Raw genomic sequence first — 26191 nt, 5'->3', positions numbered from 1 at the left:
CAGCGCCGCTCCGGGCCGGGCCGGGCGTCGCGGGGCCGCGCAGCGCAGGGCCGGAGCTGCGGGCTCATGGTGCTGCGCTCCTGGGGAACGAGAGAGAAAGCAGAGCGTGAGCGCGGCCTGCCCGCACCGCGACCCGCATCCCGCCGCCGGATTTCCCCGCAGCCCGGAGCCGCCGATATCCCCGCCGCTCCCGGTTCGCGGCTCCGTGTTTCCCCGCCGCTCCGCCGCACGATTCCGCGCTCGTTCCGCCGCTCCCGGCGCGCCGTTCCCCGCTTCTCCCGATCCGCGATCCCGGCGCTGCGCGGTCCGTAATTTCCCCGAATCTCCGGCGCTCCGCTGAACCGATTTTCCTTCCCCTCCCGCTTCCCGGCCCCCATTTCCCCTCTCCCCGCCGCACCACCCCTCGTTTTTCCGCTACTCCCGCCGCGTTCTCCCCGTTCTCCAGCCGTTCCCCGACACGAACCGCCCCGCCGTCCCCGCTCCCCGGCGCGCCGCTCGGCACGGCCGCGTTTCCGCGCGCCCCGCATCCCCGCGGTGCCATCCCCGGCTCTCGCCGCCCTCCTTCGGGCCGGTCTTTCCCGTTCTCTCGGTGCCCGCCGCTCGGAGGCCGCACAAAGCGCCGGGGCCCGTCGGGGCTTTGCATTGTTCTCGGCGGCGGCGGTCGGGCCGATCCCGCGGGGTGGCGGCACCGGGGCCGGGCGGGCGGCGGCGAACAAAGAGAGAGAGCGGAGCGGAGCGGGGCGCCGGGACCCCGCGGCCCCTCCCGAGCGCGGACGGCCGCGGGGCGCTCGGCGGGGGAGAAGGGAGCGAGCGGAAAAATGTGCATTTAAAAATAACAACCATCATCATAGGAATGAAATAAAAAAATCCAAACATTAAAAAAAATAATAATAAAAGCGACGCAAGAAAAAAAAAAAAAAAAACAAAACAAAACACAATTTTATTTTTAAACGCGCGCAAAAAAAAAAAAAAAATTAAAAAGCGCAAAAAAAAAAAAAATTAAAATAAAACCCCCCAAACAACAACAACAACACCAACAAAATCCCATTTAATTGCAGTTACTTACGGGAGGGGCGTTCCGCGCGCGGGGCGAGGGCACGGCGGAGCGGCGCGGGGCGGCCCTGGCGGGGTGCGCACGGAGCTCCGCCGGTACCCGCGCACTGCCCATGCACCGGCTGCTCCTGCAGAAAGGGAGCGGGGGCCCCGCCGCGCCTCCCCGCCCGCCGCGCACTCCGCCGCGCGACGCGCCCCGCATGCTAATAAGCGCGTGCCGCGCGCGCGCCCCCTGATTGGCCGCCGCGCGGCGCTCGCGCCCCGCCGGCCTCCCCCCCCCCCCCTCCTTCTCACCCCCCCGTTCTTCCCGCACCCCTCCCGCGCTCCCCCCCCCCCCCCCCGCCCGCCCCGCCGTGCGTTGCGTCAGCGCCGCCCCCCAATAGGCTGGCGCCCCGCCAGGGCGCTGCCAATCCGCGCGCGGTGGGGGCAGCGCCGCGGCCCGGCGGCGCCGAATTCAAGCCCGAAGGATGAATGGGGGGGGGGGGGGAGAAGAGAGGGGGAGGCGCGCGCGCGGGAGCGCGGAAAGGCGCGCGCGGGAACGCGCCGGGAGGGGAGCGCGCCGCCCCGCTGCCGCCCGCCCCCTTCCCCTCCCTGCCCGCTGCACGCCTGCGCCGTACGGCGCGGTGGGGGGTTGCGTTGCGGCGCTGGGGGGTTGCGTTTTGCTGCTGCTGCGTCGCAACCTCCCTCTGCAAAACAACAACCCGAAGGAGCCCGTTTGTTTGTGCCGAGCGCTCTTTCCGCGGGGATGGAGCGGGTTGCCGTCCCGCGGGTTCCCCCCCACCGCCCGCACCGCTCCGCGCACCCCAACCCCGCGATTCGCAAACCCCGACCCCAACCCGCGCACTCCCACCCTTATCCAGCTCCTTTTGCCCCCCCCCCTTCCTCCCCACGGACGGCCCCAACCCGGCACCGCGAGGGTTAACCCCGCCGCTCTCACCCCCCCCCCCCCCACCCCCCGCTCCCTCCTTCTTTCACTTCCGCGCGCGCGCGCACTCTCGCCGGCGCGCGCGCGCGCGCTTCCCCCTCTCCCTCCCCCCGCCCCGCCGGGGGCGGCGCGGATTGGCCGCCCGCCCGCCCGCCCGCTGCCAATCACGCAGTGTAAACACGGCGCCCATTGGCCGCGCGCCAGCCCGCCCCGCGCCGCCCGCACCGAGCGAGCGGCGGCCGCGCGGTTTCAAGGCGGCCCGCGGCCCCGCGATGAAAGCGGAGCGGCGAGGCCGTTTCCAGGCTCCCCCCAAACCTTCCCCCCCCCCCCCCCCCCCCCCATCCTCCCCCCACCATCCCCATCCCCAAACCCTCCCCAGGCGGACATCGCCACCGCGGCCCCGGCGGCGGGAGATGGAAGGCGGCGGGCAGCGAGCGGAGAGCTGTGCGCGGGAGCGGGAGCGGCGCGCGGTAACGGAGGGCTGCGTACGGCGACGGATGAAACCGTGCGCGGTAACGGGAGAGCTAAGAACGGTAACGGAAGGGAACGGTGCGCGGTTATGGAGGGTTAAGCACGGTAATGGGGGAACCGTGCGCCGTTATGGGAGCACTGTGAGTCCTAACCGGGGAGGACCGTGCGCGGCAGCGGTGGGAACGGTGCGCGGTAACGGGAGAGCCGTGCGGGGTGACCGGGGCTGTCCGTGCGGGTTAACGTGGTCACGCGGACGAGCCGTTCCGGGGCCGTCGCGGCGCAGTCCGTCCTCAGAGCGCACCGAATCGTTCGGGAGACGCCGTGCGGAGGCACCGCTCCCCGCGTTCTGCCTTTATCCGGGAAATAAAAGCGTTGAAACGCGCGGATAAATCGCACCGACCGCTGCGTGCAAGGCGCTGGGGCAGCCGGGAGCGCTCCGTTACCGCACAAGGCACCGGGAGCGAGCGATAACGAGCGGGGAACGGCCGCCAGAGCCCCGACGGGAGCGGGAATGTGCGGGGGAGCGCAGCACCAACCCCGCAAAAAGCCCTTTTTCATTCCTTAATGTTTCTTTCCGTTTCTTTCCCCGCAGCGGAGCGCACCGAGGCCGGGAGAAACCGGGACGGAGCGGCGCGGGAGCAGCACACGGCGGTCAGTAACGGTGCGTGCACAGCCGCGGGGGTGGAAAACGGGAGAGAATTGTTTCGGCTAAAAAATATATCTATACATAATAATAATAATTGAATATATATATATATATATATAAATATATTAAAGATAAGAAAAAAATATTTTCCGAGCTCCGAGCCTCTGGTGCTCTGAGCACAGCGATGGCTCTGAGCCCCGCACCGCTCCGTCCCGGTGCGGTGCCGCCACGGTGTTCGCGTGCAGATTCCGCCGGGACAATCAGTGGTGCAAACCAGCGTGGGTTAATTAAGGAGATTTTAATACCGAGCGCATCCCGACCCGCGCCTTTGTCCGCACCCGGGGCGGCCCCGGAGACAAAGGGCGGTGGGGGGGGGCGCGGGGCCGCGCTTTGTTGGAGCCGAACCGGGCCGGCCTCGAGCTCTGCTCTGCGCCCGCGGGGAACAAAGGAGAGCCCGGAGCGGAGCGCCCGGCCCGGATCGGAGCGCACGCTCTCCTTTGTCCGCGGCTCCGCCCGGCGCTGCTCGGCCCCGGAGCCATGCGGGGCTCCGCTGCACCGCACCGCGGGCACCCACGGGCAGCAGAGGCTGGGTGCTGCCGTGTGGGTCTGTGCGCGTCGGCAGCCCCAAAAATGGGGCCGGTGTTGGGGTGCGGCGAGGCGGCCGCGTTGGCACCCAGCTCTACTGGCACCTGCCCCCTTCCCAGAGCTTAATTCCAACGCAGCATCCCTGCTGTGTCCAGCTCTGCTCGAGCCGTTCCCAGCAGAAGGAGCCTGCTTCGGGGCTTTTGCCATTTCTCCCCATGCTCTGGCATTCCCCCCCGAGGGCTGCGCACGGGACTGGCGTCGCTGCACTGGGACCGTGCATGTGCATAAGATCTGTGAGCTGTGAAGTAGCCACGGCTCTGCCCACCTCGCCCTGCCTGGCTCCGGCTGCGCGCCGGGTGCCCTGCAGTGCCGTGCTCCGTGCACACGGCTGCCGCTGTGTCACCGGCCTGGGGACATCACCTCCAAAGGGACCTTGTGCCGAGCCGCCGTGCAGGCTGGCCGTGGCTCTGCAGACTCCTCTGGCTCAGCACTGGTCGATAGCACTGCTGGTGGCGGAGCTGGGGGACACACAGCGGTAGCACAGCGCTGGGTTTGGGGCACCGAGACGGGGACAGAGCTGCAGTGTCTTCGTGTCCCTGTCCCCTCCGGTGTCCCTTCCAGGGCCCGGCCCAGCTCTGCGTTCTGCTAATGGGAGAAGGGCAGCTCTGTGCTGTGCTCCCAGGAAAAAAAAGGCAGCCGGCTGAACTCCTATTCGCTGTCCCATTGTATCGGACGCGGTAATAATCGGGTTTGCAAATGCAATCGCTGCTACGATGCGAAAATCCTACTGGAAAATGTATTAGAGCAATTATCCGTCTCACTCCGCAGCCGGGTGTAGCATTAATATTCAATTTTGATGTGCAAGTCCTATTATGTTAATGACTTTGGTGACAAAAGTCGTCCGTGGAAGATTTTTTTTCTTTATAGTGCAGCATCAGCAGGGGTGAGTGCGGCCACCACGTTGCTCTGGGGATGGGATCACACTCAGGGCTGTGCCCAGCTCTGTGCAACCCGGGGCGCGGTGTGGGCCGGTGCTACACCCGGTGCTGCAGTCGCCCTCCTTTGTTCTCTCCGGGGTGGGGGGTGTGCGGGGCTCCCTCCACTGCACTGCCGGTATCGGGGCCGCCCCGAGGTTCTGCGGATGGAGGATGGGCAGCGCTGCAGGAAGGCCTAGATGGACAGATGGACACACGGATGGATGCGTGGATCACGTGCAGCACGAAGAGGCTCGCAGCCCACGCAAGGGCACCGGTGTTGCCGGCCCCCGGCATTGCCGTTGCACAGCACCGCACCTCCGCGGGGGCACGAGGCCCAGCCCCGCGGTCGCCAGCGCCGCCCCAGGGGACGGGAGAGGGACGCAGTTTGGCAAAAACGGAAAAAAATGGCAGCGCCCTTCGTCTTCCGAGCAAAACACTCATTTCCGGCAGCGCGACTCCCGACTGCCTGCAGCCCCGCGGGCGGCCCCGCGCCGTTCCCGGTCAGCGTGAGCCCAGCGGGGGTGAAGGGGGGAGGCACGACGCTCCCTACGGGCCGAGCAGACCCCACCGGGGCGGGTGTCTGCGAGCAGCCCCTCGAGAGCCCCCCGCCGCCTCCCTCCCAGTGGGCGCTCGGCCCACCCACGGCCCCAGCACTGCGCGGGAACGAACGGCTGCGGAGGCACCGGGTGAGGAGGGGTGAAAAGGGGGGGAACCGGGGAGAGCCCCGGGCGCTGCCCCGGGGTGGCGGCGCCGCGCGCACGTGGCCGAGCCGGGGCATCCCCGATCGCGCCGCGCCGCCCCTCCCCCCGCGCGCCCATTGGCCCGCCCTTCCCCCCGCCGCGCTCCCATTGGCCCCGGCGCCCTCCACAAACAAAGGCCGGCGCCCGCGGGGGCTCCGCGCGCCGCCCTCATTGGCGGGTTGGCGGCGGTGGTGGGCGGGGCGAAGATCCGGCTGGCCCCGCCCTCCGCGCCGCGCCAGTTGCCTTAATAGGGGCGGGGTGGAGCGCGCCCATTCATGCGGGCCGGCCGGGGGCGCGGCCTGCTCGAGCCGTTCCCGCTGGCGCGCTGCAGGCAGGTGGGTGCGGGCTGCGCGGGGCGCCCACGCGTGTGGTGCGGGGCGGCGGGGCCGCATCCTCGTGCGTGTGAGGTGACACCGGAGGGTCTGTGCTCGCGCGGGACGGACGAGCGAGGCGCGCGTCGTGCGTGTCCCGCGCGTGTCCGTGTGATCCCCGCAGGCCCACGCCGTGCTCGCAGCTGCCCCGGGGGTGCGGGTAGGACGCTGCTCTGTGTCTGGCGCAAACTCGTGTCGTCCCGCCGGCTCTCGATCACCCCCGCGCGCGCCCTGCGCCAGGCCCGGTGCTGGCACCCTCGTGGGTCTGTCCCTTCTCGGCCCAAATCTGCGATATCTGCAGTACGGAGCTCCCCGTCCGCGGTGTCCCTCGTTTCCTGTGATGGAAGGGAACCTGAGGGTCCACCAAGGACATCTCCCATCCTCCCTATGTTTCCCCCTGGGAAGGTTTGTGCTTTGTACCTACTCTGCTCCTCTGGGCTGAATGCCTGCACAGACAGAACCCTCTTCTCCATTTCCTAATAGCAACCATAAATTTATTCTTGCTTCCAACCTGCCAGGTCCCCACATGACACACGGTGTCCTCCAGCCCGCGACGCAACGATGGATTGAACTTTAGTCTCCGAGCAATTAAGGTGACCTGAAACTGCACTTCATTAATGGTTGTTATGCAATAAAAACGATAAAACTGCCCTTATTTGCAATATAAAAAAGCAATTTGTTTTAATTTATGTTTTAAAATACTTGCTGGGTTCTTCCCAGGCTCTGCCAGGCTTTGACCTTTGCGGTGGGAGGAGTGGAGTGGGTTGCTTTGTTGGGACAGGATTAGGGTTAGGGTGTCCCTGTGTGTCCCCCCCTCTGGGCTGCAGCCTTGAACGGCCTCAGTGCACCAGCTCTGCCAATTGCAAACCCGCTGCTTGCTCTCTCCTGCTGCTCTGCTCAGCGAGGTGCAGACACACGTGAGCACACACGCATGTGTGAGCGTGCTTCCCCCACTGAGCAGCACAGGACAAAAGCTCTGCCCCAGCGCAGCAGCGTGAGACCCTCGTGGGGATTGGATGCATTTTCATAAAACAGAGATCTTGAGCTGCCCTTCAGCCACCTTTTCTAATTACGATTAATTGCAGCTGCCTGCAGCCCCTCAGGACCTTGCTTATTCTCCTGGGCTCCCCACACCGGAGCAGGAGGGATTGGGGCTGGGGGCAGCTCTGAGCTGGGGGTCCCAGCAGACCCCGTGTGGGGATGCAGCTGAGGGCGTACTGTAGGGCTGCTTGGAGGAGCCCGAGCTGTGCAGCACAGGGCTGGAGGTGGTGCACCACCCTACTGTCTCTCTGCTGGAGGCTGCTTTTGGCTCCCCCTGCTTTCCTTGCAGCGCTGGGGCCGTGTTGTTCGGTAGCGGGGTGCTGATGGGTTGCAGGTGAGCATCTGCACATGGTTTGCATTGCAGAGAGGTTGGGGACACAGCAATTGGAAACACATTGCCCTGTGGGACTGCCCTGCATGCAGGCAGCCAGGGATGAATTCTGCAGTCTTGTGTCAGACTGGCTGCAGCAGCAATACCTACCTGATTTCCTCTTTTTAATGGGGAGAAAAAATGGAGTTTAATTCATCACTTGGGCTTTAAAAATTGCCTGAGGAGGGTTTGCTTTTGAAAGCAAAAAAAAATCGATAGTGGGAAGAAAAGAGAAACAGGGAAATGGGCAGCAGTGGTGAAAGCAGATGGATGCCAAATCCCCCCTGGGCTGGAGACAGTGGTAGGGAAGTTGGTATCACAGTCAGGGCATCACCAGAGGGGTTGGGGCCTCCAGAAGTTGAGCTTTGGCAGGGTGCTGCACTACCCATCCTGAGGCTGCACGTCCCACAGTGCGGTGTTGCAGTGCTCGCTGGGCTCCTGGTGGCCTTTCAGCATGTGGGGAAGCCACCTGAGCCCTTTTTTCTGCCAGTGTTGAGTTAGGGGCCATGTAAAACTAATTGGATAAACATGATTTCCCCTCTAACTCAGTGCAGATGTCCTGGTGCAGCAGTGAGGTGCTCTCCCTTCCCAGCCAGATGGGCAGCTGTGTCCCAGGTTCTGTGCCTGCTTGGGTAGGAGACATCCAGCCCCACAGCTGGGGACAACTGGGGAGGGGAACCCCCAGCCCTGGAGTTGTGGCAGTGCTTCTGCTGCTGCAGAGAGTGTGGGGGGCTGAGAGGAGGTCACAGTGGAAAATGTCCCATGTCCAGATACAGCATTCCGTATCTGGGTGCCATGCACCAGGCCTGGGTAGTGCATCCTATATCCTGGTGCTACGTCCTGTGTCCAGGTGCTGCATCCAGTATCTGGGCATGACATCCTATATGGTACCCTGTCCCATGTCTGAGTACAACGTTCCATATCTGGGTATGACGTCCTGTACCAGTGTTCCATGTCCCATATCTGGGTACTATATCCCATTCCCAGGTGCTGCGGCCCCTCCAGCTCTTGCCCTGTGCTACTGGTTCCAATTCTCACACCTGGGCACTGCTGTCTTCCCCATGCCATCCTCCCTCTGTGACCAGTACCATCACCATTCCCATCTGTGTGCTCTGTCCACACAGGTCCATTCCAGCTGGGCAACCTTAAGCCAGAACAGGGGGGTTGGGATGAAAAGAGGGGCAGCCCTCATTGCTGCTGGGGCCACGTCTCTCATGGGGTTTTTGATGTCAGAGCACCACAAAGCAGTCAGTGCTGCCTCCTCAACCCCGGCAGCACCTGGAGGGAATTAGGCAGGCATGCTCCACCTCCCTGCAAACCTTTTGTAGAGCAAATTCTTGTGGTTACCCATTGCAATTGCTGCAAATTATACAAGCGCTGTGGATTTTGTTCCAATGGGAACATGCAGTTGGCTTGCACCGCTCCGACCCGCCACCATGCCTGCAGAGCGAGTCAGCCTGTGGGTGGTGGGCATCCCTTTATTCCTTCCCCTTTTTTAAGGGTTGATCCCTTGCAAAGCCTCCGCACCCTCATTGGGAAGCACTGCACAAGGGCTTTGATCCACCCATGCCTGAGCACCATCTGCACCGCACACACATGCACACAACAGCCAGATGCACGCCCACATGTGCACGCATGAACCCATGAGCAGAGCAGGAGCTGAGCCCAGAGAGATTGCTTGGATTGAATGTGCACGCATGTGCGCATGCACGTATATGTATGTGTGTGTGTGTCACACGTGTGCCTGGGTGTACACGCATGTACTTAAACGCTCATGCATATGCATGCATTCATTGCTTATATGTGCCTTTGCATGCGTGTGTATGTGCATCGATATACATGTGCGTGCATGCACGTGCATGACTATAAACGCATTTTCCTGACTCTTGGATGCTGGGCCCGAAGAGGTCATCCCGTTTCCGCCTCTGCCAGCAGCCCTAAAACAAAACTTCCCCGCCCTCTCCCTCCCCTCAGTCCTCCCGGAGCAGTGTGCGCGGTCCTCCAAGACGGTAAGAGCGCCGCCGCAGGCCGCTCCATCCCTCCCGTCTCGCTGCCCGCCGCCCCACTTCCCGGAAGCGCCAGCGGAGCAACGGAAGGCGGAAGTGCCGCTGTGGCCGGTGCCGGTGCCGCCATGGCGGGTGGCTGAGGGGACCCGCGGGGCGGGGCGGGGTGGAGGGGCGGCTCCGGGCCGGGCCCTGCGGGGCGGCCCCGCCGCGGGCAATGGCGGCGGCCGCGGGCTCCAACTGGGGCCTGATCATGAACGTGGTGAACAGCATCGTGGGCGTCAGCGTGCTCACAGTGCCCTTCTGCTTCCGCCAGGTGAGCCGTGCCGCGCCGTGCCTGGCTCACGGCCATCCTCGGTAGGGCGGGGGCAGCCCGGGGGCAGCCGCTGGGGGGTCCCGGAGCCACGGGAAGGGGCCGGGAGCGGCGGGGTGGCGGTGTGAGGGCAGGAGCTGGCTGCGTCCAGAGCCTTATTCTGTGCCACGGGGCCCCCAGCTCTGTGCTGTGCGGCCTTCCCGCAGTCGTTCTCACCGTTACTAGAGCTGAAGAGAAGCGCTGAGCACCGTGCCCGTGTGTGAGTCCTGCGGGTGCCGAGCCACCTGCCTTGGCCTTGCAGCCGCACCTGGTTCGGCCCCAGCACAACGAGTGTCTGGTGTTAGGGGCTCCTGCTGCTGCTTTTGCTCCTTTAAAGTCACCTGCTTGAAAAGCAGCCTGCGTGTGACATCTACCTCTGCACACCTGTCCTGCAGTGCAGGGCGGCTCGATAATGTCTGTGTGCTGTTAGGTAGTGCTTATTCAATAAGTGTGTGGGTAAGGGTTTGGATCTCGTGCTTAGGTGTGGCTCTGTTGTTTACATGAACGTAATGAGGGCTGCAGAGCCCTGGGGATGCGCTGGTCTCATGGCGTGAGTCATAGAATCATTCAGGTTGGTAGAGATCTCTGAGATCATCAAATCCAACTGTGCTTCACAAATGCCTCCAGTTCACCCCTCCATGCTAGCACAGCTGTGTGGTCCTCAGGCTGCAGGAAGAGTTAAATTGAGCTCATACATCATGTTTGTCCTGGCTGCAGGGGAGCTGGAGAACTCCCTGAGCAGGTGAAAATGTGGCTGAAGATGCACGGGGGAGGCTGGAGGCAGCAAGGCGTGGGAGTGAGACTGCCCAAAGTGCCTGACTTTCCATCTTGCGCTTGTCTTCTTTCCCTCTCCTCTTCCTTTGCAGTGTGGCATTGTCCTGGGAGCTCTGCTCTTGATTTTCTGTTCTTGGATGACTCATCAATCCTGCATGTTCCTGGTGAAATCGGCCAATCTCAGCAAGCGCAGGACCTACCCCGGCCTGGGTGAGAATTTCCAGCTCCAGGGCTTGCTTATTTTAACTGTGGTTTTACTTTGACCTCTTAATTTACAACTTTTTCACTGATATTGTTGGAAAACCAAATGATTTCTTGATGTAGTTTTCAATTTGTGTTTTGTTCTTCTGTCAGGCTCTTCCCCCGTGCCTTGTCCCCGGGGGGATACGAGGGCTTAATTCTGTTCTTGACAGGGAAGTTAATAGGCACAGAATTGTTTTGACTCTGCAGGGCAGGGGAGGAGATGCAGTGCTGACTGATCAAAACCCAAGTTTTCGGGAGCTGGCCTGGTGGGTGTCTGGTGTAAATTATTGGTCTCAGCATGAAAGCCACGAGCTTCCCCACCCAGCATGCTGCCGAGGACATTGGGTTCTGCCAGCAGAGCCTGGCATGGAGCTCGGGCTGCCTGGGTCTGAGCCGTGTGTGCATTTATGGCAGAGCAGGGGGAGCAGAGAGGAAACAGCATTGAAAGTTCCAAGTGGCCAAGAAAATAAAAACATCTGCAAGATTCATGTGTGAGGTTTTGGCAGCGTCTGCCAGCCTCTGCGCGGTGCCAGTGCTGGCCTCTGCTGTGACCTCTCTGCTCTTCTGACTGAGTTGGGGAGCAGGAGGAGGTGGTCGGGTTCCCGTGCTCTCAGCTGGCATGTGAAACAACGTGGTTGTTTGCTTGGTTTCTCTTGTTTGGGTGAGTGGAGAGTTGGCTGGCATCGCTTTTGGTAAAAGAGTTAAAGAACTGCATGGCTCGCTTGGTCACTGCGTTGTTGACAGATGGATTTCCACCATGCTCAGGATACCCGAGGTCCTGTTACCACGCTTTGCATCTTTATCCTTTGCTACAAGCTTAAAAAATAATAATAATAATAATTAAAAGATTGTTGTGGTTTTAGCAGCCGTGCCCCTGCCCTGGAAGCAAGGCTGGATTAGTGCAGAGCCCTCAGGTGGCGCCGCCTCGGCCCAGCCCCTCCTCTCCCAGCTGCCTGCGCTGCTGCTCCCTGCTCTGACAAGGAGCCTTTGTTGCTGCTTCCCTCTCACCCGAGTACAGAGAGTCCCCTCCACCTTGGAGCATCTCCCAGGAAGAAGGGGTCCTCCGTGCTTCCCGCAGCCAAGGGGCTCGAATACACAGAGGCCAGTAATGCTTCCCAGCTTCCTGGCACCCCCTGGCAGGCGGGCACTGGCACAAAGAAGTGCCTCTGCTCTCTGCCCGCGCTCTGGGAGAGGTGCCACCTCGAGCAACCAGGAGGGGAAGACGCTGGGAGGAAAGGCAACGCTCCTATAATGCATCCTAATGCATCAAGGTTGAGCAGCTCCACACAGACAGCCTTTGTCACCGTGTGCTTGGGCCCCGGTACATCTGTGAGAGATCCTGGCAGTCCCCGCAGCTGATTCTATGGGAGGCTTTGGCAGGGTTTAAAGATGGAAGAAAGTTTTGCAGTGTAACTTCAGGCAGCCGGCCCCTTCCGGAGGAGCACAGAGCTTCCAGCTATAGAAGAGCCAGGCTCATCACGGGCTGAGATCCGGCTCAGATGTTGTCTCCCTGCATCGCTGCCTGTGTGAAGGGCTTGGCTGTTTGAAATCCTGTGCTCTTCAACACTGCTCTGCGTGGAAGGGAAGCAGCTTGGAAGATGTGGGGCAAGAAAGGAGGCAGTTCCCAGGGAAACTGCAACCAGAAATGGAGTAATGCCTCCTCTTGCAGCTGCCAAAGGGGGTGTGCAGGGCCCAGCAGCCTGGGTCAGCTCTCTGCAGCCACAAGTGCTGGGACGTGACCTGCTCGTGGCAGCCACACTTGGCTTGAAAGGGCTTCTGTAGTTCTGAGCAGGTTCAGCTCTGCCCAGCTTCGTTAGGCACCTACAGATCCCATTCTGGAGACGTTTTGCTGTACAATGTATTTTAGAGCCGCCGTCTCCTTCCTCCTCCGGAAGATGAAGGATCCAATTTTTCCCATGTCCCCAAATGGGGACATCTGACATAACGTTTGAAGGCTTGCTTTCATTAGAGCATAATTTCAGAACAGCCAAGGAAACAGACTGGCTCTCAGCACCTCAAGCTTCAAAATCAGCAGCAGCTGCGATGTTATCCGGAGTTGCGCTTCTGTGTGCTGGGAAAAGGAGCTGGTGGAATCGGTGCCGTGGCAGCAACGGTTCTGGAGGTCGGTGCTCTGGGCTCCAGGAGGATCCCCAGTCCTCTCACTGCCTCTTCTCTCACACCTCTCCTTCCAGAGTGGGTGAGAGCTGGAGGCCTGGAGCTGCACTGCGCTGTGCTGCTGCCGCTGCGCTCCGCTTCCGCCCCGTCTGTCGTCGAGCCCTGGGCTATTTTCAGCACTGCCCCACATAACAAAGCCAGTTTATTTTTCTGCTGTGGGTCTCCTGCTGTGCTTTTTTTTCCCCCCCCTTCCCCTCCTTCATTCTGTGGGAGAACATGTTGTTTCCTTAATTTTTAACTCAAGCCGAGCCCAAAGAAAATCATCGTTTGTAAGTTAATATTTAAAAATAACAGAAGGAGCTTCCAGAAGTGAGGAAAGTTGGTTTTTCTGGTGGGCTCCGGGGCTCTGTGCGGTGCCTCAGGAGCAGACAAAGGCAGCCCAGGGGGCGGTGGGTGGTGTTGGAGCTCTGCGGGACGCTGACAAGCGGGCACTGTGGTCTGGTTTTGGAACTCGAGGTCTCAATTCACATTCTACCCAGTGAGATGGAGCTAAAAATACGCCCGGTTTTCTTGGCTTTTTCTTTTTAAGAAAAAAAACCCCCAATGATTTAAAGACTACTGATGGCTTTCTGCTACGAGCTACAACCCAAGGATGGGAGGGAGAAGAAGCCTCTTGGCAGCAGCCCTTTGGTGTGGGCTGTGAGTGCTGGGTATTCTGGGGATGGGATTGAGCGTTCTGGGCACCGGCTCAGCTCTCCCATCCAGCAACGTCAGGCGGTTCAGTTCGAGTGGGAAGATAAAAATAAAAATGCGACTGTGATTGAAATTGTGCACTGCAGTAACTTTTTGCCACACAGCATCTCATACGTGCATATTTTCTCTTCCGCGCTGACTTTCTTTTAATGGTTGCCATGTGTGACTGCTACTTCACACTGCCTTTTTTTTTAACATAAAAAAGGGGGGGAGGAAAAAAAAAAAAAGGAGGAAAAATAACCTGCTTTCTGTCTTCCCTTCGTCTTTTTTTTTTCTTTCCTGTCTTATGTGGTTTTCAATTTGTGGAGGGCACGTCTGAAAAAGAAAATGGGACGGTGGGAAGGGAAAGCGGCCCCCAAATGCAGTGCTGGTGGCTTCCTGCTCAAGTGCCCTTTGTCACTAGCATTGATTAATTTCTAACTGATGTGTGCACCGTTCTGGACCTTTCTTTAATTAACTGCATTTTTTTTTTTCTTCTTTTTCCCTCTCTTATGCCAGCATTTCACGCCTATGGAAAAGCAGGGAAAATGTTGGTGGAAACAAGGTAATCTATTGCTTTAAAGCTGGAATAGTTTGTCTCTCTTTAATGAAGACAATGCTCTGTGGCATTGCTGTGCTCATTTATTACTCCCCTGCCCTCCCCGGTCCCAAAAGCTTTCCCTGCCACCTACAGAACTTGAGCAAGAAAGAGGAGCGAGATGCCCGTGTGCTTCATCTTCTATGCAGGCAGGAGCTGTGGGGCATGGGATGCAGCAGCTGGAGAGCAAACCCATCTCCTGCTCTGCTGTGAACTCACGGGCATGTTGCTGGTGGCTGGTTTCCAGGGGTGGGATCCCTGCCAGGGTTGCTGGGAGTTCACAGGAGAGCAGCCCATGCCATGGATGTGCCCTGGAGCTGCCCTGTGCCTCCTGCTCCCGGCTGCTGGGGGCGCCTGGTGGCACAGCTCTGTCCCTGGGGCAGCACGAGAGCTCTCCAGCCTGGTAGCTGCTGGGCTCCTGCGCCTCGTGTGACCCCAACCCCAGCAGCAAATCCCTGGCAGGTCGCGTTCAGAAGCCCTGATGGGCAGTGGGATGGTGTCACCGTGCTGTTTTTCCTAGAGGAGGTTCTCTGTTGGAGGCATCTTGAGCTCTGGCCGGGCAGTGATGCCGGCTCATTTTCTGTTCCCATCTGCAGATTGCTACAGAACGCTAAAAATACACCAAATATTTCTCCAAAGTGACTTGTCCATGCAAGCAGTCGCTGTAGTTGCCACAGGGATGCTATAATTGGAAACGGGAGGGAAAGTGGTCCGTGAATGGGAGGAGAAGCAGTTTGTGCTACAATCTTTTCATTAAAGTGTGGTCCGTTTTGTGGAAGGAAGTTTGAGAGCTGAGCTATTACCAAGGCTTTCATGGTAGGGCCCTGCTGCAGGGGGTGCGCCTGGGAGGACCTCTTGCTGATTCTGTTAAATGTTTTTCCAAGAAATAAAGGAGTTCTTGCCATCCCTAAGGTCTGTTTCTTCTGTGGCTCCAAACAGCAGTTAAACTGATGCACGTGTTAGCAGAGCCACGTCTCTGGCTGAGATGCTGCTTGTGGGGGAGAGGTGGATAGAGTTTCCTCAAGTTTAGGTTGCTGGGGCTGAATGCAGAGCTGCTGGCCTTAGCCGAGCTGCTAAGAGCCGTGTTAAGAGCTCTGGCTCCAGCAGGGCTCGTTCTGATGCACAGCCCCACTGTATCCCTGTAGATGGAGGACTGGCTTCATTTCTTGCCAAACATCTCCAGTGTGAGATTGGTAAAATCTGGGCCTCATCTCCTTTGTGTCGTGCTGGAAAGTTGTCTGCAGTTAGGGGTGGATGTACGCTGAAGCAAGGCGTGCTGAGCCTGCTTCACCTCTGCAGATGAGCGAGCAACTGCCTGCGTGGATTTTCTCTTAAGTCCCTTTAAATGCACTCTTTGTATCCTCTGGAAGCCTCTTGGTCAACGGGAGAGTGCAGGAGGATTGTGAGCAATCTGCAGCTGTTGTGGCTGGGCGCAGCGTCTGTGCTAAACCTGTGCTGCGGCTGCCTTCCAGGCTTCCTGCTTCAGCCTCCTAATCTCTCCGTACTTTGTTGTTTTGCAGCATGATTGGGCTGATGCTGGGAACTTGCATTGCTTTCTATGTTGTCATTGGTGACTTGGGGTCCAACTTCTTTGCCCAGCTGCTTGGATTTCAGGTAAATCAATCCTCGCTGCATTGCAGCTGCTGTGCAGGCAGTGCTCCCAGTTCCCTTAAATGGAGCAGCGTGTGCTCAGGGGGCCACGAGCTGCTGTGGGGGCACCTGCAGGGAAGCTTTAGTGGCTCAGAAGTAGAGGAAACAATCAGATGTGCAAAACCTCCCTTAAGGCACTGCCAGCAAAACACCCCTTTAATACTGGTCGCTATTAATTCTGGAGCAGATTAACGAAGGAGATCCGATGTTTCTGCCCTAATGCCTCCCCCTGCCAGGTGGTGACAGACAGTTCCTCTGTCTGAGCCGGTACCCCTCGCACCCCTGTGCTCCTGGCGGGGCTGTTATCTGCTCCTCCTGATGCTGCTAAGCTCTGATTAAGGGACTGTGAAGTTAAAAAGATGCGTTGTGGCTGCAGCCAAATTAGGTATTAAATATTTCCAAGCATTCCAGAGTGTTCTGCTATAATAAATACCAATGTGAGTTTTTTGATTAATTTTCTGGATCAGAATTTTCAAGACTTCAATCTCCCATTCCCCAAGTAAGTTCAGTTTTTATTTAATTGCATGGAAAATACTCAAATCTCTTGTGCTGGATTAGTGTTTCAAGCCCCCTCCCCTCTCTGCCCCCAGCCCAATACTTCCACTTCAGGGTGGACCGGTCACGTACTGTGCAGAGCAACAGTGGCACCCAGTGACTGTCTGAGCTAATCACAGACCCAGCTCTAGAAATGGCAAGCTTTCAGCACTGAGTCTTTAAATACCTATAGAATTGCATCAGGGAGTTGCTTTACTGATGTGGTGAGGCGTTCTGAACGTGCTCTGTGTGCTGCTCCCTCTCCAGGTGTCTGGCAGCTTCCGCATCGTGCTGCTCTTCGCCGTCTCCTTGTGCATCGTGCTTCCCCTGAGCCTCCAGAGGAACATGATGGCCTCCATACAGTCATTCAGCGCCATGGCTCTCATCTTCTACACCGTTTTCATGTTCGTGGTGAGTACTGGTGATGGGAGGTTTCCCACTTGGCTCACACAGGTGCTCACTGTGCGCAGGGCTCGAGCGCAACGTGTCCTTCCTGGTACATAGCACTGATAGGGCCTGGAAGGGGGCTGAGCTGCTGCCCGTGTGCTGGGCTTGTGGGGAAGGAGCACAGAGCAGGAGCTGATGGCAGATCTGCGTGCCGCTACAAAGCAACGGATTGCGGCGGCGAGCAGATTGAATTGTGGTTTATTCTGCTCACTGATGTCATATAATGTAGAGCTCCGACGTAGAAATCAGAGGATAGAAGATGTGGGGAGAAAGTGCCTGGAAACACGAGGGCTTTTATCACGCGTTGGTGCTTTGCCTTGAAACCTCAGTGTTTGTAATGTGCAGAGGGAAGAGAGCACAGGCTTTGCGTGCTTTCTTTGCAGCCAGTGGTGAATGTCTGTCAGGCAACAAGTGTGATTGCATTTCTGCTTCTTGTGCTCTGGAAACTTCATAAGCTCTCAGCTCTGACACATGGTGTGTATTTCTTCAGAGATTTTTCTAGAAGCATTTTCCTTTACTGAGATAAATGGATTATTGACCATTTAGATCAAGTAGGGTGAGCTGAGGGTTGTCCAAAGCTCGTTCTGTTTGGCTTGGCCAAGCTTCATCACATAGCACCATGTACTGAGAGGTGGAGACTGATGCTCAGGCTGCTTGATCACGGAGCCCCAGCCCTGTCTCCACCAAATTTCAGGCCTGGAAGAGCTGAAGCAAAAGAAAGAAAAGGGAGGAGTGGAAATTCCACGTATTTAACTTTTTTTTTTTTCTGTAGATTGGGCTGCGTTACAGTTCTGAGCTGTAATGAAGCTGGAAACTGTAAATGAGTGTTTCACAAAACTGGTGTGTTCCAGAAGCTGTGCCTTTAAGAAAACCACAACATTTCATGAGAGTTGGCTGCACTAAAAGTAATCTCTGGGGATTAGAAAACCCCTATTCAGGGGATATTATAAACAGGCATTCAGACGTATTTACCTTCTGTTTCCTGTGCAACCCAATGTCTGCCAGCTTCCTCGTCAGTGGCAAAAGAGCCCCTGTGCCTGAGCTGGGTGCCTTGCTCCCCTTGTTTTCCTGAAGTTTCTCCCTGTCCCCACTGAGCTGGCGGTGCTGAGTGCTCCTGCAGCAGCAGTGTGCTGGTGGGGTCCTTCTTAGGAACTTTTGTCTGTCTCTGTTGAAGACGATTCTCCGAGGCAAACGTTGGCTTCCTGTTTGAAAAAAGAAAAGTGCAAAAGAAATGTCTGGGAACAATAAGTCTCGTGGTGAAACGTGTCGGTGGAAATGGTCCCACCCTGCTGTGTGCTGCTGATGGCATCAAACCGGGGGGGGGGAACTGCCACAAAATAGACCCAGGGCCCACGGTGGCAAGGGGCCCGGTGAGGATGCTTGGAGCACTATTAGAGTATGTGGGGTGGGGTGAGGGGGGGGGGGGTTGAGAGCAGGCCGTGGCACAGCAGGCATTGCTCTCACCGAGCTGCCTTGCGTCCCGCTGCTGGCATTCCTGCTGGATCTTACCCCCTTTTCCTTCTCTTGGCTGCAGATCGTGCTGTCGTCCTTCAAGCACGGCCTCTTCAGCGGGCAGTGGCTGCAGCAAGTTAGTTACACACGCTGGGAGGGCATTTTTCGCTGCATCCCCATCTTTGGCATGTCTTTTGCCTGTCAGTCGTAAGTACCCACCCTTCCCACTCCTGGCTGTTGTGGTGTGCAGTGCCTTTTTGTGAGGGAGGAGGGTCGTAAGGATCCGCATGGGATACGCACCATCTGGTTTCCTATTTTATTTTAATCCACGTATTTTACAGCCTGCGGAAGCACAGCATCTCTGTCAGTTGTGACCCTTCTTGTTACCTAGGGAGGGAGCTGTGTTTCACTTGGGAGTTATTCTATTTAGGCAACATGACATCTTTTGGGCCAAACAGCTCCTCAGTGTAATGCACGTTGCTTCAGGACAGCTGCATAAGCAATGGATTTCCCCTGTTTCTTGTAGAGAATGAATCAGTACCAGGGAGGGCAGTGGGGCTGTGTGCTCCCAAGGGCTCCTGCAGGGCAGTGCATGCCCTCTGCTACCCCAAATCACTTTGCAAATACACAGAAGAGGACCACAGAGTCACTGACTTTGGGTAGCTGTTTGCATGTTTCCAGTTACCTGCTTTTCACAAGGCTTTCCTTTGGCATGCAGGAGGGCAGGATGACAACAGGCTATTTTCACGTTTCTAGCTGCATTACCTTCTGCACCAAAATGGCAAGTGAGCAATACGTGCCCAGCCAGAATAGTAACAGGCCTGAAATAGAAACGTATATCCAAATGTGGACACGGAAAAGACCATCCTCATTTGGAAGGCTGGCAGAGCTGGGCTTTCCCCCCTGTAGTTCTAGCAAACGGGTAGCATGCCAACAGCAAATGAATGTGACAGATAAAATTTGTTCAGACTGCTGTGTTTACACCCACACACACCATCCAAATCATCTTTTTCCACTTATGGGCTCTCTTGGCAGCTCGGTCCCCACCCGAGCACGTTCCAGCCTTGCTGGTAATGTCTCCATTACAACTGGCGAGGGGAGCTGTATTCTTGTACAGCTTTACCTAGTTTGTATTTTGGAGTTTTTGTAGTTTCTTTTGTTTTATGTGGTCGTGCCCACACAGCACCCAGCACAGCACTGCGGGGAGCTGGAAACGCAGGGAAATCATTTGGTCTGGAGCAGTGTGCACGTACCTAAATATAGACTCCATCACTGCACTTACGTGGCAAGTTAAACCAAAAGCAGAGTGTTTTTTCCAAGGGTTGGGGCAATGTGCTGCCCCAGCCCAGGCAGTCCTTATAAGAGTGTTCTTCTCAGCTGGATAGGTTTGATTTTGCTGAACCTCTGAATCACCTTTTGAAAAATACGTAATTGTGACTTGAAACAAAGCTCCTTCAGCGTGTAAATGCAGCATGCGTGCAGTAAGGAAAAATAAAGGCACTATTATTGTACCTTGAAAAGCTGACCTTAATTTACTTGGAAGTCTGAACCCGTTGGCTCTTTAGAAGCTGGCCTGTTGCTGCAGAGCTCACAAAGTGGGTCACTGCTCCACAGGTGTGCGACATGGAGATCTGCTCCGGGGCTGAGGATGGAACAGGAGGACGCAGCGCCGCCTGGGCTGCAGCCTCCTTGTGACACCGAGCCCTGGGGGGGTCAGGAGGAGCTCTGCAGGAGGAAACCCCTGATTTCTGCCGGTGGTTGTTCTGCTGAAAGTGGGGACAGGACCAATGGGTGCTCACTGCCCCTGTGAGCATCAGTCCCTGCAGGCAGCTGGCGCTGGGTGCAGAGGAGCTGTGTGAGGCAGTCCTGCAGCAGAGGGCCGTGCTTGGCTCCTCGTGCGGATGCTCAGCTCACTTCGTGCAGAGCCCCTTGAAGTTCAGGGATTAAGGGTTAAGGATTTTGCTCCTCTGCCTGACACACTTTCTGTTTGTGGCTTTTTGCCCACTGGAGCTGGGGATGCCCCCTTCCATCTCACAGGGTGCTCCCCCTCCTCTCCATTACTTCAGTAACATGAGGCCCGGATGCAGCCACTTGAATTCAAATAACCAGACATTAATGAGTTGCTAAAATATGCATCTGATGTCAAAAAGTGCATTCCACGAGCTTTCCAAATCTCTAAGTACCCCAAATCCCATGCAGTCAGCACTCCCAGCTTCCTATAAACTGAGCTCCAACAGCAGCACCGAAACATGACAGGCACTGCATTTAGTTCTGTTTGTTTAACTTTTCGTTTAGACACTGTGATGCTCTAACCTTCTTCCTGCTTTTACTCTGTAAACACTGCGTTACTTTAATTATCAGGGCCGAGGGCTCCAAGAACAATAATCTCCGTGCACTGCCTGGCCTGGTGCCACTGGTGCTCAGTGGAGCAAACGGCCATTAATTTTGCAACACTTTTGAACCAAAATGTTTACATCACACGTTCAGCTCCACGTGGTGGGGTGGGGAGAGCAGGAATATTTTTGCAACACTTAGAGTTATGAGTGTTCTGCAATCTCTTGGCATTAGCAGTATAAATTGTGGAATAGAGGCGAGTGTTTATGCTCCATAGGGGGAAGGTGTCAGGGAGGCTTCGCTGCTGGGCTGAGGCACTCGAGTTTGGGTTTTTTTTCCCCTCTTTCTAGAAACTTTCCTCAAATAATTTACCCTTTTCAACAGTCAGGTCTTGCCTACCTATGATAGCTTGGATGAGCCGTCCGTTAAAATCATGAGCTCCATCTTTGCTTCTTCCCTAAACGTGGTCACCACCTTTTACATTACGGTAAGAAACTTCCCCTTCTCTTTCCTTGCCAGAAGTCACGCTCTGGAGGGGCAGTGGGGGCGATGGTTTGTTTCCAGATGGGGCTGGGTTCTCCTTACCTGTATTTATTCTCAAAGACACTTTGCTGAAAGCAAAACGAAATGGGGAATGGTGCCTCGGCTCTGGGGGGTGTTGCAGCCAGGGCTCCCAGAAGGTTCCCTATGGAGGCGGCCCCACACTCCCTCCTTGGCTCATCCTCACTCGTGGGCACTCATTGCCCCCCACCCTTTTGCTGTGCACGTGCTTTGGAGCCCGACCCCCCCTGCTCACCTCCCCTCCCGCCGGACAGGTGGGCTTCTTTGGCTACGTGAGCTACACCGAAGCCATTGCTGGGAATGTCCTCATGAACTTCCCTTCCAACCTTGTGACGGAGATGATCCGAGTGGGATTCATGATGTCGGTAGCTGTGGGCTTCCCGATGATGATTCTCCCATGCAGGCAGGCGCTGAACACCCTTCTCTTTGAGCAGCAGGTAAGACCCTCTCGTGTGGCCGGGAGCTGCCTTGGTGTGCGCTTTGGAAACTTGCTTGTTGAAGGGCTCCTGTGACTGTTTGGCTTCTGCTGTTGGCTGCTGACCTGGGCTGCAGTTGTGCCTCGGTTCTGTGGGACTGCATGACAGAGGCACGTTTCTGACTCGTGGGTGGGTGCTGCTGCCTGGAGGGACAAATGCTCAGCTCCCACTGCAGGTTAAGTGCCTGCCGTGCACAGCAGGAGGCTGATGGCAGCCTGTACATTCTGCTCTACTGAGCGGTTAATCCGTGGTGCTTTGAGTTTCCTGTCCTCTCTGCGGTGGAATCCCGTGGGCAGCAGTGCAAGGGCTGTGAGCCGGGGGCCTGCCCTGCTCTGCTGCCCCCCAGCTCACGTGGCTGCTGCTTCCCTGCTCGGCTCTCGCATGGAAGTGCTGCACAGTTCAGAGCTGAGGTGGTTTTCTCCCTCAAAAAGAAGGAGAAATGTGCTTTTGGAAACAGAGGAGCCTCCTTCTTTCCTGCTGCTCCAGCTGGCATTCTTTTGCTGGCCAACTCAATCTCGCTTTGCATTTAGCTCAAGCTTCTGTTCCTGGCCTCAGAGCCTAGCCTCATTTCTTCTGTGTGCCTGTGCTCATTCCTGCTCTTATGCTGTAATTCCCATCTTCCCACCTTGTCAGTAGCTCCCTGAGCACAGCCTTCTCCTTTTGGGGTTCAGATCTCCCCTTCTCAGTGTCTCCCCGGCCGCGTGGTGCCGACACAGCGTGGAGCTGCAGTGCAGCACAGCCCTCTCCCACACGTTCACCTTTCCCAGGGTCAGATCTTCAGACAGCCGCTGTGACTATAGTTGGTCTGTCTGATTTAGACTGTGAGTCCCTTGTGGCAGTAGCGTGTTCTCCTCTGTGTATTGTACGGCACTAAGCATGCCGATGGTATTCAGTAAATAACAGTAAGAGATTGTGGGAATGTTCTGAGGCCTTTGTGTATCTGCATAAATAGAAACCTCTTAGGGCAGGAAATAAAACTCGAGCAATTTATAGCTCTAAATCCTGCCACTTCTGCCTGTGAGAAGCCCCCGGCTCTTTTCTCACGTTGGGAGAATCTGGGGATGGGGGAAGGCTGCTGGAGCGAGGCAGCGGACGTGGAGGGCTGGAAGTGCTGGGGAAGCCTCACTTCTCCCCTGGGCTCCAAATGTGTCACTTTGCTTTTGTGTCCCATCTTTGTGCCCAGGAGCGTGGGGGCCCGCTGGCTTTCAGGGGCACGTGGGTCCGTGGCATCCTGTGCTTTCCACACCTCCTGCTCGGGGAACGTGGGCTGGGACGGGAAATGGAGGGCATCTGGAAACCCTCCAGCATCAGCAGCTCCCCCGCAGCTCTGCTCATCCTCTGCAGCCCAGCTGGGGTGTCTTCCGTCACGTCGGAGGAGCCGGCCCACACACTGCAACGCGGTGGGAACAGCCCTGCTCCCGGAGGTGCTGGGATGCCTCAGCGCAGCAAAACCAGAGCTCTTCCCAGTGCCCACTCTCCCTCCTGCCTTCTCAGCTGCGCCTGTTTCTCATGCCCTCGGCCTTGGGGCCACTTGCGGCAGCATCACTGGCAGAAGGATTCGGATACAGCTGTGCAGTTCACATTTGGGGCAGGATGAAAACAGCAGCTTTGGCTGCGTGCCTCCTGTCAGTCTTGTTTTGAAGATTCAGATGCAGTCGCGTATTAAAACTATCCCAACTACATCTAGCTGCCCCCTGCCCCATCGCTGCAGAGATCACAGTGCTGAGGTGTTGAAACTGCCCCTGTTCGGTCTGCCTGGCTCCTTTTACCCCACTGGCGGAGCCCGAGGGGTGTTTGCCTCAGAACTGTGCAGGTGTGCAACAGGGGCTCAGTTCATTCTTTTCTCTTCCAGCAAAAAGATGGCACCTTTGCTGCTGGGGGTTACATGCCCCCACTTCGCTTTAAAGCCCTGACGCTGGCTGTCGTGTTTGGAACTATGATAGGAGGCATCATGATCCCTAATGGTGAGTGAGGAATTTGGGGAAAGGGCTGCTCAGTGCTCATTCTTCCTGGCTCTGCTGGGTAGGATGGCCTGGCTCATACTGCAGGCAGCTGCCAAGGGCTGCTGTGCTCGTGATTCTGGAAGAGAACAGCTCTGCTGACTCCTCTTGTTCTTCTTTGCCAGTGGAAACGGTCCTGGGCCTGACAGGTGCTACGATGGGAAGTCTGATTTGTTTCATCTGCCCAGCTCTTATTTACAAGAAGATCCACAAGAATGCACTTTGTTCACAGGTCAGTGATGCTGCTGCTTGGCATTCCCCTAAGCCCTGTGCAGAGCCTGGGAACAGCATTCATGTGGCTGCAGGAGGGCAGCTGCTCGGTGCTCCCTGCTGTAGCTGCTTATCGCAGGTGGGACCGTCCTGCTGGGAGCTCACAGGCTGGCTCGGTGCATGGTTGCCCCATTTTGCACAGAAGCTCTTTATATCCCTCTAAGCAGCGAGCAAAGCTTTCATTTGCTGTGTAAAATGCTGCCTCCAGTCTGCTTTCTGACAGGCTTCAGGTTCTGTCTCCACAGACTGGGGAATCCAGGCAGCCTATAAAACCTTACATCTCAGCCTACCTGGGCTGGGTAAAATAAACAGGGCTTCTCAGCGATGTGGTTCTTGCTGCTGACCTACAGCTCTCTGGTCTCAACCAAAATAATAATAAAAGGGAACACACACGTAGAGGTGTTGCTTCAGGAATTGATCTTTAAAAGATTGGGGTCGTTCAGAGGCTATTAAAAGTTGAGCTTTTCCTTTTGCTCCAGTTTGAATTGGCCTCCTCGGGGACTGAAACAAAGTGGCTCTTTGCTGGGCTTGATCTCTCTGGTTCTGCAAGTACTGCGCTTTTATGGGGTCAAAATTAACATGCTTTGTTTTTGTTCTAACAATGACTGAATCCGTGGCCTTTTAGCAGGCCTGTGCTCCAGCATCACCAGTCACGACAGCACTGATCTGGGAATAAGGTTTTCGGCAAACTGCGGAGTCAGCAGAGGGAGAGCAAGAATTTCTGTGGGTCCTACAGAACTAATGGCTTTTTCTGAGTTTAATGACTTGTGGGTTTGCAAACGTATGTGAAGCTTTTAAGCAGGGTGCTTTTTTTTCTTTCCCCACGCTTTCTCTGACACAAGGAAATAGTCCAACTTTCCAGCTTTCCCTCTGAATTCTGACACTTTGGTCCTAACTTCTTTGACTGAAACCCCAAGCAGGAGTCTGAATGCCAGCCTGGATTTTTCAGGGAAACAAAGAGCACTTTCAAGTCTTGCTTTCTGTTCCGGCCGAGCCAGAACGTTTCTCTGCAGTGCCTTGAAACTGCACTCAGGGTGTGCTGAGCTCACTGGCTGCCCAAGGCGACTCTCAGCTGCCTGCAGTTGAACGCTGGGGTGCTCACAATGCGTGACCTGAAATGCTGCTCGCAGGACTGGAGATATTTGTCCTGCAAAAATCCCACAGAGGAATAAGGGCTTATCTGAAGCATCAGCCCCCGGGTTACCCTGGCATTTGAAGGGGCTGCTAGCAAGCTGTCCAGTCTTCTCTTGAATGATCCATGGCCTGTCAAGTTTGCATACTTGCTTTGACCGATGCTCTGAAGTGCTGCAGCAAGGGCACACCTGTCCTCAGGAGCGCCTCCAGCTGCGTAGCACTCCGTGCCTCAGCTCTGAGAGCTGAGACCGGGGCCCAACCCTCTCCTTGTCCCTCCAGGCTTCTGCAGAGACTCATTTATTCATTCCCCGTAGCTCTTTCTTTGGTCTCCTCCTTCATTCCTTCTTCCTTTGATCCAGGCGCTGCACTCCATCAAAATGTGCTCCTGTGAAAAGTGGCAGTCCGGGGGGAGAAGGAGCTGCCCTGGGCAGAGCTGTCCCTCCTCACTTTCCCCTGCCTGAACAACACACGTACATGTTCTGCCTCCCCACCTGCACCCTTCTGAACATGTTTCCAAAGCAGCAGCTCTCACATCCAGCTCTTTGACTTGCCGGGTTATCTGAACTCTTGCAGTATTTCTTCCACATGTGTTGGGCCACCTCTGGCTTCCAGTGAGGTCCAGCATGGAGCAGCTGGCAGCTCTGGAGTTGGGTTTTGTAGAGCTGGGAAGGTGATGCCAACTTAGGGTATGATACAGCACTGAAAGCAACCACGAGGGCTGCAGGGCAAGCAGGCAGTCCCAGACGTTGGCTTCTGCCACCCAGCTGTGAATTGTCACAGCCAACGTGCAGGTTAGGCTGCAGCTGGGATCAACGTGGGGACGGCGCGCTGCTGGAGGGAGCAGTGACAGCAAGGCAGGGGAGTGAAAAGCTCGGAGTGAGCCCTGTGGGTGAGCTGGGGAGGAGCATCCCCTTCCTTGCAGCGCGTTCCTGTGACGGCACAGCTCCGTGTCCCGCTGCCCTGGGGAGGGTTGGCAGAACACTGCTGAAGGTCGTGCTCAGGTCTGTAAACACAGCTTTGAACTTCCAGCAGGAAGGTGTTGGTTTCTCAGTGTTGACACAAACGTGTGTCTGAGAGGCCCCTCCCTGGGAGGCCGTGCTGCTGCTGTCCCGCTCAGGGAAGAGGAGCTGCAGGGGTTGTTGCTTGGGTCAGGCAGTGCTCACTGCTGCATGGTGGGACGTTCCCCTCTCTGCTTTGGGTCAGCGCTGTGCATTGCTGTCATGGTGGAGGAGCAGGGGAGGGACACAGCTCTGCATTCCTTTGCGCTTACAGCGTCCCTCAGTGCACGGTGTCCAAAACAACGCTGCTCAGGAGATGTCATCACTTGAGGCAAACGC

At 56.9% G+C, this 26191-nt stretch overlaps 1 protein-coding gene and 1 long non-coding RNA gene across 3 annotated transcripts in view; both read left to right on the top strand.

Moving 5' to 3' along the window:
- Positions 1-9352: 9352 nt before the first annotated feature.
- Positions 9353-26191, top strand: part of SLC38A10 (solute carrier family 38 member 10) — a 30876-nt gene continuing 14037 nt past the window's right edge. For both annotated transcript variants that reach the window (XM_052687780.1, XM_052687779.1), the window contains exons 1-10: positions 9353-9498; positions 10401-10518; positions 13918-13963; positions 15517-15610; positions 16448-16591; positions 18162-18286; positions 20798-20900; positions 21229-21411; positions 23303-23414; positions 23576-23682. In XM_052687780.1, the coding sequence (XP_052543740.1) occupies positions 9400-9498; positions 10401-10518; positions 13918-13963; positions 15517-15610; positions 16448-16591; positions 18162-18286; positions 20798-20900; positions 21229-21411; positions 23303-23414; positions 23576-23682 (1131 nt within the window). In that variant the 5' untranslated portion in view covers positions 9353-9399. The remainder of the gene's footprint in view (positions 9499-10400; positions 10519-13917; positions 13964-15516; positions 15611-16447; positions 16592-18161; positions 18287-20797; positions 20901-21228; positions 21412-23302; positions 23415-23575; positions 23683-26191) is intronic.
- Positions 10525-12673, top strand: LOC128082994 (uncharacterized). The gene is made up of 2 exons (XR_008207917.1): positions 10525-10817; positions 11415-12673. It is a non-coding gene; the product is annotated as an uncharacterized LOC128082994 (long non-coding RNA).

Source organism: Tympanuchus pallidicinctus, unplaced genomic scaffold, assembly GCF_026119805.1.
Source record: "Tympanuchus pallidicinctus isolate F22 unplaced genomic scaffold, pur_lepc_1.0 scaffold23, whole genome shotgun sequence".
Classification (NCBI taxonomy): Eukaryota; Metazoa; Chordata; class Aves; order Galliformes; family Phasianidae; genus Tympanuchus; species Tympanuchus pallidicinctus.
Note: the sequence above shows the minus strand (reverse complement) of the source record. Positions and strands in the feature narration are given on the sequence as shown.